General features: G+C 54.1%; 1 protein-coding gene across 1 annotated transcript in view; it reads right to left on the bottom strand.

Annotated features, from left to right (window-relative positions):
- Window positions 1-13,750, bottom strand: part of OTOG (otogelin) — a gene marked incomplete at its 5' end in the record, with an annotated part of 247,619 nt that overhangs the window by 123,698 nt on the left and 110,171 nt on the right. Inside the window, 7 exons of the mRNA XM_072131623.1 lie at window positions 5,126-5,245; window positions 5,316-5,462; window positions 6,427-6,561; window positions 8,352-8,490; window positions 8,573-8,680; window positions 11,385-11,538; window positions 12,265-12,308. Coding sequence (XP_071987724.1) covers window positions 5,126-5,245; window positions 5,316-5,462; window positions 6,427-6,561; window positions 8,352-8,490; window positions 8,573-8,680; window positions 11,385-11,538; window positions 12,265-12,308 — 847 coding nt within the window. The remainder of the gene's footprint in view (window positions 1-5,125; window positions 5,246-5,315; window positions 5,463-6,426; window positions 6,562-8,351; window positions 8,491-8,572; window positions 8,681-11,384; window positions 11,539-12,264; window positions 12,309-13,750) is intronic.

Here is a 13,750-nt window from a genome sequence, read left to right as displayed (position 1 = left end):
CCCTCTGGTACTGACATACTGGTGTGCGCTCCTCCCTCTGGTACTGACATACTGGTGTGTGCTCCTAGCTCTGGTACTGACATACTGGTGTGTGCTCCTAGCTCTGGTACTGACATACTGGTGTGTGCTCCTCCCTCTGGTACTGACATACTGGTGTGTGCTCCTCCCTCTGGTACTGACATACTGGTGTGTGCTCCTCCCTCTGGTACTGACATACTGGTGTGTGCTCCTCCCTCTGGTACTGACATACTGGTGTGTGCTCCTCCCTCTGGTACTGACATACTGGTGTGTGCTCCTCCCTCTGGTACTGACATACTGGTGTGTGCTCCTCCCTCTGGTACTGACATACTGGTGTGTGCTCCTCCCTCTGGTACTGACATACTGGTGTGTGCTCCTCCCTCTGGTACTGACATACTGGTGTGTGCTCCTCCCTCTGGTACTGACATACTGGTGTGTGCTCCTCCCTCTGGTACTGACATACTGGTGTGTGCTCCTCCCTCTGGTACTGACATACTGGTGTGTGCTCCTCCCTCTGGTACTGACATACTGGTGTGTGCACCTCCCTCTAGTATTGACATACTGGTGTGTGCTCCTCCCTCTGGTGCTGACATACTGGTGTGTGCTCCTCCCTCTGGTACTGACATACTGGTGTGTGCTCCTCCCTCTGGTACTGACAAACTGGTGTGTGCTCCTCCCTCTGGTACTGACATACTGGTGTGTGCTCCTCCCTCTGGTACTGACATACTGGTGTGTGCTCCTCCCTCTGGTACTGACATACTGGTGTGTGTTCCTCCCTCTGGTACTGACATACTGGTGTGTGCTCCCCCCTCTGGTACTGACATACTGGTGTGTGCTCCCCCCTCTGGTACTGACATACTGGTGTGTGCTCCTCCCTCTGGTACTGACATACTGGTGTGTGCTCCTCCCTCTGGTACTGACATACTGGTGTGTGCTCCTCCCTCTGGTACTGACATACTGGTGTGTGCTCCTCCCTCTGGTACTGACATACTGGTGTGTGCTCCTCCCTCTGGTACTGACATACTGGTGTGTGCTCCTCCCTCTGGTACTGACATACTGGTGTGTGCTCCTCCCTCTGGTACTGACATACTGGTGTGTGCTCCTCACTGTGGTACTGACATACTGGTGTGTGCTCCTCCCTCTGGTACTGACATACTGGTGTGCGCTCCCCCCTCTGGTACTGCCATACTGGTGTGCGCTCCTCCCTCTGGTACTGACATACTGGTGTGTGCTCCTCCCTCTGGTACTGACATACTGGTGTGTGCTCCTCCCTCTGGTACTGACATACTGGTGTGTGCTCCTAGCTCTGGTACTGACATACTGGTGTGTGCTCCTCCCTCTGGTACTGACATACTGGTGTGTGCTCCTCCCTCTGGTACTGACATACTGGTGTGTGCTCCTCCCTCTGGTACTGACATACTGGTGTGTGCTCCTCCCTCTGGTACTGACATACTGGTGTGTGCTCCTCCCTCTGGTACTGACATACTGGTGTGTGCTCCTCCCTCTGGTACTGACATACTGGTGTGTGCTCCTCCCTCTGGTACTGACATACTGGTGTGTGCTCCTCCCTCTGGTACTGACATACTGGTGTGTGCTCCTCCCTCTGGTACTGACATACTGGTGTTTGCTCCTCCCTCTGGTACTGACATACTGGTGTGTGCTCCTCCCTCTGGTACTGACATACTGGTGTGTGCTCCTCCCTCTGGTACTGACATACTGGTGTGTGCTCCTCCCTCTGGTACTGACATACTGGTGTGTGCTCCTCCCTCTGGTGCTGACATACTGGTGTGTGCTCCTCCCTCTGGTACTGACATACTGGTGTGTGCTCCTCCCTCTGGTACTGACATACTGGTGTGTGTTCCTCCCTCTGGTACTGACATACTGGTGTGTGCTCCCCCCTCTGGTACTGACATACTGGTGTGTGCTCCTCCCTCTGGTACTGACATACTGGTGTGTGCTCCCCCCTCTGGTACTGACATACTGGTGTGTGCTCCTCCCTCTGGTACTGACATACTGGTGTGTGCTCCTCCCTCTGGTACTGACATACTGGTGTGTGCTCCTCCCTCTGGTACTGACATACTGGTGTGTGCTCCTCCCTCTGGTACTGACATACTGGTGTGTGCTCCTCCCTCTGGTACTGACATACTGGTGTGTGCTCCTCCCTCTGGTACTGACATACTGGTGTGTGCTCCTCCCTCTGGTACTGACATACTGGTGTGTGCTCCTCCCTCTGGTACTGACATAGTGGTGTGTGCTCCCCCCTCTGGTACTGACATACTGGTGTGCGCTCCCCCCTCTGGTACTGCCATACTGGTGTGCGCTCCTCCCTCTGGTACTGACATACTGGTGTGTGCTCCTCCCTCTGGTACTGACATACTGGTGTGTGCTCCTCCCTCTGGTACTGACATACTGGTGTGTGCTCCCCCCTCTGGTACTGACATACTGGTGTGTGCTCCTCCCTCTGGTACTGACATACTGGTGTGTGCTCCTAGCTCTGGTACTGACATACTGGTGTGTGCTCCTCCCTCTGGTACTGACATACTGGTGTGTGCTCCTCCCTCTGGTACTGACATACTGGTGTGTGCTCCTCCCTCTGGTACTGACATACTGGTGTGTGCTCCTCCCTCTGGTACTGACATACTGGTGTGTGCTCCTCCCTCTGGTACTGACATACTGGTGTGTGCTCCTCCCTCTGGTACTGACATACTGGTGTGTGCTCCTCCCTCTGGTACTGACATACTGGTGTGTGCTCCTCCCTCTGGTACTGACATACTGGTGTGTGCTCCTCCCTCTGGTACTGACATACTGGTGTGTGCTCCTCCCTCTGGTACTGACATACTGGTGTGTGCTCCTCCCTCTGGTACTGACATACTGGTGTGCGCTCCCCCCTCTGGTACTGACATACTGGTGTGTGCTCCTCCCTCTGGTACTGACATACTGGTGTGTGCTCTTCCCTCTGGTACTGACATACTGGTGTGTGCTTCCCCCTCTGGTACTGACATACTGGTGTGTGCTCCTCCCTCTGGTACTGACATACTGGTGTGTGCTCCTCCCTCTGGTACTGACATACTGGTGTGTGCTCCTCGCTCTGGTACTGACATACTGGTGTGTGCTCCTCCCTCTGGTACTGACATACTGGTGTGTGCTCCTCCCTCTGGTACTGACATACTGGTGTGTGCTCCTCCCTCTGGTACTGACATACTGGTGTGTGCTCCTCCCTCTGGTACTGACATACTGGTGTGTGCTCCTCCCTCTGGTACTGACATAGTGGTGTGTGCTCCCCCCTCTGGTACTGACATACTGGTGTGTGCTTCCCCCTCTGGTACTGACATACTGGTGTGTGCTCCTCCCTCTGGTACTGACATACTGGTGTGTGCTCCTCCCTCTGGTACTGACATACTGGTGTGTGCTCCTCGCTCTGGTACTGACATACTGGTGTGTGCTCCTCCCTCTGGTACTGACATACTGGTGTGTGCTCCTCCCTCTGGTACTGACATACTGGTGTGTGCTCCTCCCTCTGGTACTGACATACTGGTGTGTGCTCCTCCCTCTGGTACTGACATACTGGTGTGTGCTCCTCCCTCTGGTACTGACATAGTGGTGTGTGCTCCCCCCTCTGGTACTGACATACTGGTGTGCGCTCCCCCCTCTGGTACTGCCATACTGGTGTGCGCTCCTCCCTCTGGTACTGACATACTGGTGTGTGCTCCTCCCTCTGGTACTGACATACTGGTGTGTGCTCCTCCCTCTGGTACTGACATACTGGTGTGTGCTCCCCCCTCTGGTACTGACATACTGGTGTGTGCTCCTCCCTCTGGTACTGACATACTGGTGTGTGCTCCTAGCTCTGGTACTGACATACTGGTGTGTGCTCCTCCCTCTGGTACTGACATACTGGTGTGTGCTCCTCCCTCTGGTACTGACATACTGGTGTGTGCTCCTCCCTCTGGTACTGACATACTGGTGTGTGCTCCTCCCTCTGGTACTGACATACTGGTGTGTGCTCCTCCCTCTGGTACTGACATACTGGTGTGTGCTCCTCCCTCTGGTACTGACATACTGGTGTGTGCTCCTCCCTCTGGTACTGACATACTGGTGTGTGCTCCTCCCTCTGGTACTGACATACTGGTGTGTGCTCCTCCCTCTGGTACTGACATACTGGTGTGTGCTCCTCCCTCTGGTACTGACATACTGGTGTGTGCTCCTCCCTCTGGTACTGACATACTGGTGTGCGCTCCCCCCTCTGGTACTGACATACTGGTGTGTGCTCCTCCCTCTGGTACTGACATACTGGTGTGTGCTCCTCCCTCTGGTACTGACATACTGGTGTGTGCTTCCCCCTCTGGTACTGACATACTGGTGTGTGCTCCTCCCTCTGGTACTGACATACTGGTGTGTGCTCCTCCCTCTGGTACTGACATACTGGTGTGTGCTCCTCGCTCTGGTACTGACATACTGGTGTGTGCTCCTCCCTCTGGTACTGACATACTGGTGTGTGCTCCTCCCTCTGGTACTGACATACTGGTGTGTGCTCCTCCCTCTGGTACTGACATACTGGTGTGTGCTCCTCCCTCTGGTACTGACATACTGGTGTGTGCTCCTCCCTCTGGTACTGACATACTGGTGTGTGCTCCTCCCTCTGGTACTGACATACTGGTGTGTGCTCCTCCCCTCTGGCAGGATCTGCGCTTCTTTTAGCTTCTTATGCCCTTGTCTTTAGAAAAGAAAAGCTTTTAGATTATGCAAATGAACCTCAGGGGCTCCAGGCTCAATAGGTGTTAAAGGACCCTGGAGCCCCTCAGGCTCATTTACATAATTTTAAATCCCTTTCTTCTTAAAAACAAGGTCAAAGGAAGCTTAAAGAAGAGCAGATCAGCACATTTTTTATACTCGAGTATATCCAGAACCTCTAACATTCCCATGTAGCAGTAGGTGGGGCCCCAAAATCTATTTCACTGGTCCCCCAGCCGGACCCTGTGTGGTAATTGTGTAAAACCCTGTTCTAGTGACCTGGAAACCCCTTACATTATTTGTGATAAACAATGCACTGTTCTCCATCTTCTATACTGGAGACATCCCCTATGGACCTCTTGGACCTTCCTCCTACCTCTCTTTCTGTCCAGCTGTTCCCGAATTCCTGGGGATTGTGGACCTCAAGTTCTTCTGGAGTTTTCATCTCATTGATTGTTTTCAGGTCATAATTTCCGCACATTCCGCTCAGCTTCTCCTGGGAGAGAAGGACCATGTAAGGACGGAGCAGAGGACATGACCGGGACTCTACCATCTGGACACATTACCTGCCATTGTGGCCCGGCCTGCACATGGAGGGTCGTCCGCTGGTCCCACAGTAATGTAATGTATTCCAGGGGGAAGTGGACAATGGTGAAGAATCCCGCCTGCCAGACGTGGACCTCCTGGGCCTTGTCCATGACACTGGAGGAGCTCTGCAAGACGGAATAATAAGCTCAATGTATACAGCGCCATCACATTCCATAGCGCTGTACAGATCATGGGGGCGGAGCAATAACCTGGTCATATGAAAACATGAGGACGAAGGAGACACAGAAGGTCCAGACATTCCTAAAGTGATAGATAAGTAATGAACCCGTCACCAGCGGCCATCGAGATCTACAGAAACCAGGGTGCAACGGAACCCCGAATAATGGTATCAGGCACCGAGGGATGGTGTAACCAGGAGGTGCTAGAGCTGCACCAAGAGATGGAAAGTCAGGTATTAGTCAGAGTCCAGGGTAGGACATTCCAGAGAATAGGTGCAACTCAGAAGAAGACCTGGAGACGTGACTGGGAGCTTTGAGTTTAGAAAGAGAGTAATCGTAGATCACTGTAGGATCAGAGAGCGGGCAACGAGGTAGAAGAAAGCAAGGACTGGGCAGCGAGGTAGAAGAGAGCAGACCGGAGGCCCCAGAGCGGGGACTTGCCCAGACTGGAGGCCCCAGAGCGGGGACTGGCCCAGACTGGAGGCCCCAGAGCGGGGACTGGCCCAGACTGGAGGCCCCAGAGCGGGGACTGGCACACCCTGGAGGCCCCAGAGCGGGGACTGGCACACACTGGAGGCCCCAGAGCGGGGACTGGCCCACACTGGAGGCCCCAGAGCGGGGACTGGCCCACACTGGAGGCCCCAGAGCGGGGACTGGCACACACTGGAGGCCCCAGAGCGGGGACTGGCACACACTGGAGGCCCCAGAGCGGGGACTGGCACACACTGGAGGCCCCAGAGCAGGGACTTGCCCACACTGGAGACATCTGCGTAGCGAGCCTAGCTGTTGCAGTAATTACAGATTGGAGAGGAGAGAGTTTAGCGAGTTGAGATGATTAGTAGGGCGTTCTAGTCGGACATGACACTAGAGATAAGGGGCGGTCACTGGACAGAGGCTCCATGCACATTACCGGGCTCCCCGTGTCATCATCGAATAGAATGCTGGATCGCCCCAGGGTGATGGAGACGACCTTCCTGCAGACCCCTCCACTGCTGAGACAGTTGACATTTTCTGCTGTGACAGAGAAGTTGGCCGGTGACTGTGCCTGTGGGAGGAAAGGGTTAATGTGAACATGAAGGGGTCCTCATTACCCTGCTGTACATATAGACCCTCAGAGGTCACAATCTCTCACTCATCTCATTCCATCTATGGCTCCACTAACATCAACAAATGAATGTGGCACCAAACCACGGGGGGCGCATGGGCTGGGGGCAGGGAGCAGGGGGCAGATTACTTTTGTGCTAAATTTATGTGAAGTTCTGTCACAATTTGTATTTTGGGGGTTGGGCCCTGGTTTGTATTTTGGGGGTTGTGTCTGGCCCTGGTTTGTATTTTGGGGGTTGTGTCTGGCCCTGGTTTGTATTTTGGGGGTTGTGTCTCGCCCTGGTTTGTATTTTGGGGGTTGGGCCCTGGTTTGTATTTTGGGGGTTGTGTCTGGCCCTGGTTTGTATTTTGGGGGTTGTGTCTGGCCCTGGTTTGTATTTTGGGGGTTGTGTCTGGCCCTGGTTTGTATTTTGGGGGTTGTGTCTGGCCCTGGTTTGTATTTTGGGGGTTGTGTCTGGCCCCAGTTTATATTTTGGGAGTTGGGCCCTGGTTTATATTTTGGGGGTTGGGCCCTGGTTTATATTTTGGGGGTTGGGCGCTGGTTTGTATTTTGGGGGTTGTGTCTGGCCCTGGTTTGTATTTTGGGGGTTGTGTCTGGCCCTGGTTTGTATTTTGGGGGTTGTGTCTGGCCCTGGTTTGTATTTTGGGGGTTGTGTCTGGCCCTGGTTTGTATTTTGGGGGTTGTGTCTGGCCCTGGTTTGTATTTTGGGGGTTGTGTCTGGCCCCAGTTTATATTTTGGGAGTTGGGCCCCGGTTTATATTTTGGGGGTTGGGCCCCGGTTTATATTTTGGGGGTTGGGCGCTGGTTTGTATTTTGGGGGTTGGGCGCTGGTTTGTATTTTGAGGGTAGTGTCCGGCCCTGGTTTGTATTTTCGGGGTTGGGCTCGGGTTTGTATTTTGGGGGGCTGGGCCCTGGTTTGTATTTTGGGGGTTGGGCCCTGGTTTGTATTTTGGGGGTTGGGCCCTGGTTTGTATTTTGGGGGTTGTGTCTGGCCCTGGTTTGTATTTTGGGGGTTGCGTCTGGCCCCAGTTTATATTTTGGGAGTTGGGCCCCAGTTTATATTTTGGGGGTTGGGCGCTGGTTTGTATTTTGGGGGTTGGGCCCTGGTTTGTATTTTGGGGGTTGTGTCTGGCCCTGGTTTGTATTTTGGGGGTTGGGCCCTGGTTTGTATTTACGGGGGCTGGGCCCGGGTTTGTATTTGGGGGTTGGGCCCTGGTTTGTATTTTGGGGGTTGGGCCCTGGTTTGTATTTTGGGGGTTGGGCCCCAGTTTATATTTTGGGGGTTGGGCGCTGGTTTGTATTTTGGGGGTTGGGCCCTGGTTTGTATTTTGGGGGTTGTGTCTGGCCCTGGTTTGTATTTTGGGGGTTGGGCCCTGGTTTGTATTTACGGGGGCTGGGCCCGGGTTTGTATTTTGGGGGTTGGGCCCTGGTTTGTATTTTGGGGGTTGGGCCCTGGTTTGTATTTTGGGGGTTGGGCCCCAGTTTGTATTTTGGGGGTTGGGTCCCAGTTTGTATTTTGGGGGTTGGGCCCCAGTTTGTATTTACAGGGGCTGGGCCCGGGTTTGTATTTTGGGGGTTGTGACTGGCCCTGTTTTGTATTTTGGGGGTTGGGCCCTGGTTTGTATTTTGGGGGTTGGGCCCTGGTTTGTATTTTGGGGGATGTGTCCGGCCCTGCCAGTTCCTATCTGTGTGACCCCCTTGATATGCTATGGGACCCCGTCATCTCTTACCTTCACAAGATGAACTTTACAGGCTCCGACAAAATCAAAGGTCAGACCGTCGAATGTCCGAAAATGGCGATCACCGTAGAAGGTGCACATGGAGGGGCAGGGGTGGAAGCTGCACTGGAAGGCGCCATGACGGCAAACACTGGAACACATAGCCTGATAATAACCACATGGGGGCGCTACATGCGGGGGGAGGTGATCTCAGGTTTAGGGGTATCACTCACCACGTGTGACAGGAGGAGCTGACAATGTCTCCCGGGAAATATTCTTTGGCTTTCCATGAGCAGGGACAGGCCTCCAGCTCCAGACACTCGGTGCCGTGCCTCACCAACCTGCCGAGAGCAGAGCCATGTCTACACACGTGAGAGCCTGTATATCCTGTGTGAGAGGTAGTCACAGCCCCGCCCCCCACCTGTATATCCTGTGTGAGAGGTAGTCACAGCCCCGCCCCCTGCCTGTATATCCTGTGTGAGAGGTAGTCACAGCCCCGCCTCCTGCCTGTATATCCTGTGTGAGAGGTAGTCACAGCCCCCCCCTGCCTGTATATCCTGTGTGAGAGGTAGTCACAGCCCGCCCCCTGCCTGTATATCCTTTGTGAGAGGTAATCACAGCCCGCCCCCTGCCTGCATATCCTGTGTGAGAGGTAGTCACAGCCCCGCCCCCTGCCTGTATATCCTGTGTGAGAGGTAGTCACAGCCCCGCCCCCTGCCTGTATATCCTGTGTGAGAGGTGGTCACAGCCCCGCCCCCTGCCTGTATATCCTGTGTGAGAGGTAGTCACAGCCCCCCCCTGCCTGTATATCCTGTGTGAGAGGTAGTCACAGCCCGCCCCCTGCCTGTATATCCTTTGTGAGAGGTAATCACAGCCCGCCCCCTGCCTGCATATCCTGTGTGAGAGGTAGTCACAGCCCCGCCCCCTGCCTGTATATCCTGTGTGAGAGGTAGTCACAGCCCCGCCCCCTGCCTGTATATCCTGTGTGAGAGGTGGTCACAGCCCCGCCCCCTGCCTGTATATCCTGTGTGAGAGGTGGTCACAGCCCCGCCCCCTGCCTGTATATCCTGTGTGAGAGGTGGTCACAGCCCCGCCCCCTGCCTGTATATCCTGTGTGAGAGGTGGTCACAGCCCCGCCCCCTGCCTGTATATCCTGTGTGAGAGGTGGTCACAGCCCCACCCCCTGCCTGTATATCCTGTGTGAGAGGTGGTCACAGCCCCACCCCCTGCCTGTATATCCTGTGTGAGAGGTGGTCACAGCCCCGCCCCCTGCCTGTATATCCTGTGTGAGAGGTAGTCACAGCCCCGCCCCCAGCCTGTATATCCTGTGTGAGAGGTAGTCACAGCCCCGCCCCCTGCCTGTATATCCTGTGTGAGAGGTGGTCACAGCCCCGCCCCCTGCCTGTATATCCTGTGTGAGAGGTAGTCACAGCCCCGCCCCCTGCCTGTATATCCTGTGTGAGAGAGCCCTCACCATTACCAGAGCCCTCACCATTACCAGAGCCGTCACCATCACCAGAGCCCTCACCATTACCAGAGCCGTCACCATTACCAGAGCCCTCACCATTACCAGAGCCGTCACCATCACCAGAGCCCTCACCATCACCAGAGCCCTCACCATTACCAGAGCCCTCACCATTACCAGAGCCGTCACCATCACCAGAGCCGTCACCATTACCAGAGCCCTCACCATCACCAGAGCCCTCACCATCACCAGAGCCGTCACCATCACCAGAGCCGTCACCATCACCAGAGCCGTCACTATTACCAGAGCGGTCACCATCACCAGAGCCCTCACCATCACCAGAGCCCTCACCATTACCAAAGCCGTCACCATCACCAGAGCACTCACCATTACCAGAGCCCTCACCATTACCAGAGCCCTCACCATTAGCAGAGCCCTCACCATTACCAAAGCCGTCACCATTACCAGAGCCCTCAACATTACCAGAGCCATCACCATCACCAGAGCCGTCACCATCACCAGAGCCATCACCATTACCAGAGCCATCACCATTACCAGAGCCGTCACCATCACCAGAGCCGTCACCATCACCAGAGCGGTCACCATTACCAGAGTCCTCACCATTACCAGAGACGTCACCATCACCAGAGCCATCACCATTACCAGAGCCGTCACCATCACCAGAGCCATCACCATTACCAGAGCCCTCACCATTACCAGAGCCCTCACCATCACCAGAGCCATCACCATTACCAGAGCCCTCACCATTACCAGAGCCCTCACCATCACCAGAGCCGTCACTATTACCAGAGCGGTCACCATCACCAGAGCCCTCACCATTACCAGAGCCCTCACCATTACCAGAGCCGTCACCATTACCAGAGCCCTCACCATTACCAGAGCCCTCACCATTACCAGAGCCGTCACCATCACCAGAGCCCTCACCATCACCAGAGCCCTCACCATTACCAGAGCCGTCACCATTACCAGAGCCCTCACCATTACCAGAGCCCTCACCATTACCAGAGCCCTCACCATCACCAGAGCCCTCACCATCACCAGAGCCGTCACTATTACCAGAGCGGTCACCATCACCAGAGCCCTCACCATCATCAGAGCCGTCTCCATTACCAGAGCCGTCACCATTACCAGAGCCCTCACCATTACCAGAGCAGTCACCATCACCAGAGCCGTCACTATTACCAGAGCGGTCACCATCACCAGAGCCGTCACTATTACCAGAGCCGTCACCATTACCAGAGCCGTCACTATAACTAGAGAGCCATCATCATCCTCTTCTCTGACATCACCATCATCATGGTTGGCATTACTATCACCATAGATACATGTCACTCTATGACCTCCGGTATGTGCGGCAGCTGGGGCCTCTCTGGTACACGCGGCCGCAGCTCCTGACAGTGAGGGTTATGGATGAATAATGAGAGTGATGGTACCAGTGATGGGGGATGAGGGAGGGAAGTGCCAGTAAGGGTCACTTACTGATGATTTCTTAATTGTTTTGCCACCTTTGGGTTATTTTTGTGACCCTGGACTTATGACCTACATACTGGGATACATACCCTCTCGGGCAGACGCAGCCAGACACACAGGGGACATTGGAGGATGCGGTGACATTCAGAAGCTGGTCTTCACATGTCTTCTCCTGGTTCAGTTCTGGGTCCACCTCTGGGCTGCTGCAGTTGTGATAGATTTGACCAGATGGACATCCATGTCCTACAGGAGCCACAGAGAAGCAGTCATAACCTGCCCTTATACAGCAACATGCAGGACTCCTCCAGTCTCTAAACATCATGTATGTACAGATAGGCAGTGTCCCCTATCTCTGATACCCCAGATACCCCCTATTGCCCTCACTTTTGATAAAGCCATCTGGGTGGCCCAGAAATCTCACTTTGTGAGGTACAGTCATGTTGGGTTCTGTTTGCTGCCAGCGGACACGTTCAGTTTCTTATTACTTTAAGGTCAGGGGTCTGGGTTGAAGGCCAAGTCAAGGTGTATTTTGTCTATAGGTCTGAACTGTAACCTGCAGGAGAATTACTCTGTCCCAAGGGTCCAGGCCTAGTCAAAGTGTAACAGCCGTAGCCATTCCCAGGAGAATTACTCCATTCTTGGTCAAGGGTCTGGGCAATAGTCATACTGACACAGCCATACACATAGGTGCCCAACCCCAGGTTAGGGGTTTTGGCTGTGGCCAAGCCTAAGAATCCCAAAGAGAAGTAAGTATTTGGTGTCAGGTCTAGTCATCATGTCACAGTCACCTGCAGACATCCCTGGCCCCAAGTAAGGTATTGGCTATAGTCCTAGTCATGGCACCCCAGCCATCCACAGGAGAAGTACCCAACTCCAGGTCATGTGCTTAACAGTCTGCATCAACCACATAATTGTAGATGAGAGGCCACTAGGGATCACTTGTGGAGCACATCAACCAGCATGTCTTACCTAACTTGTTGGCTTCACACTTCATTATTCCATCTACACAGAGGCTGCAAATGAAAAACAGGAGAGAATGTGATAATGTGGCTTATCGACGAGAGGCAGCCCTCCTCCTCTCCATCATCTATCCACAAGAGGTCAGTCCCCTCCTCCTCTCCATCATCTATCCACATGAGGTCAGTCCCCTCCTCCTCTCCATCATCTATCCACAAGAGGTCAGCCCCCTCCTCCTCTCCATCATCTATCCACATGAGGTCAGTCCCCTCCTCCTCTCCATCATCTATCCACATGAGGTCAGTCCCCTCCTCCTCTCCATCATCTATCCACATGAGGTCAGTCACCTCCTCCTCTCCATCATCTATCCACATGAGGTCAGTCACCTCCTCCTCTCCATCATCTATCCACATGAGGTTAGTCCTCCTCCTCTCCATCATCTACCCACATGAGGTCAGTCCCCTCCTCTTCTCCATCATCTATCCACAAGAGGTCAGTCCCCTCCTCCTCTCCATCATCTATCCACATGAGGTCAGTCCCCTCCTCCTCTCCATCATCTATCCACATGAGGTCAGTCACCTCCTCCTCTCCATCATCTATCCACAAGAGGTCAGTCCCCTCCTCCTCTCCATCATCTATCCACAAGAGGTCAGTCCCCTCCTCCTCTCCATCATCTATCCACATGAGGTTAGTCCCCTCCTCCTCTCCATCATCTATCCACATGAGGTCAGCCCTCCTCCTCTCCATCATCTATCCACATGAGGTCAGTCACCTCCTCCTCTCCATCATCTATCCACATAAGGTCAGTCACCTCCTCCTCTCCATCATCTATCCACATGAGGTCAGTCACCTCCTCCTCTCCATCATCTATCCACATGAGGTTAGTCCTCCTCCTCTCCATCATCTACCCACATGAGTTCAGTCACCTCCTCCTCTCCATCATCTATCCACATGAGGTCAGTCACCTCCTCCTCTCCATCATCTATCCACAAGAGGTCAGTCCCCTCCTCCTCTCCATCACCTATCCACATGAGGTCAGTCACCTCCTCCTCTCCATCATCTACCCACATGAGGTCAGTCACCTCCTCCTCTCCATCATCTATCCACATGAGGTCAGTACCCTCCTCCTCTCCATCACCTATCAACATGAGGTCAGTCACCTCCTCCTCTCCATCATCTATCCACAAGTGGTCAGTCCCCTCCTCCTCTCCATCATCTACCCACATGAGGTCAGTCCCCTCCTCCTCTCCATCATCTATCCACATGAGGTCAGTCACCTCCTCCTCTCCATCATCTATCCACATGAGGTCAGTCACCTCCTCCTCTCCATCATCTATCCACATGAGGTCAGTCACCTCCTCCTCTCCATCATCTATCCACATGAGGTTAGTCCTCCTCCTCTCCATCATCTACCCACATGAGTTCAGTCACCTCCTCCTCTCCATCATCTATCCACATGAGGTCAGTCACCTCCTCCTCTCCATCATCTATCCACAAG

This window comes from Engystomops pustulosus, unplaced genomic scaffold (genome assembly GCF_040894005.1).
Source record: "Engystomops pustulosus unplaced genomic scaffold, aEngPut4.maternal MAT_SCAFFOLD_107, whole genome shotgun sequence".
Classification (NCBI taxonomy): Eukaryota; Metazoa; Chordata; class Amphibia; order Anura; family Leptodactylidae; genus Engystomops; species Engystomops pustulosus.
The sequence above is the reverse complement of the archived record's forward strand: the minus strand, read 5'-3'. Positions and strand labels throughout refer to the sequence as shown.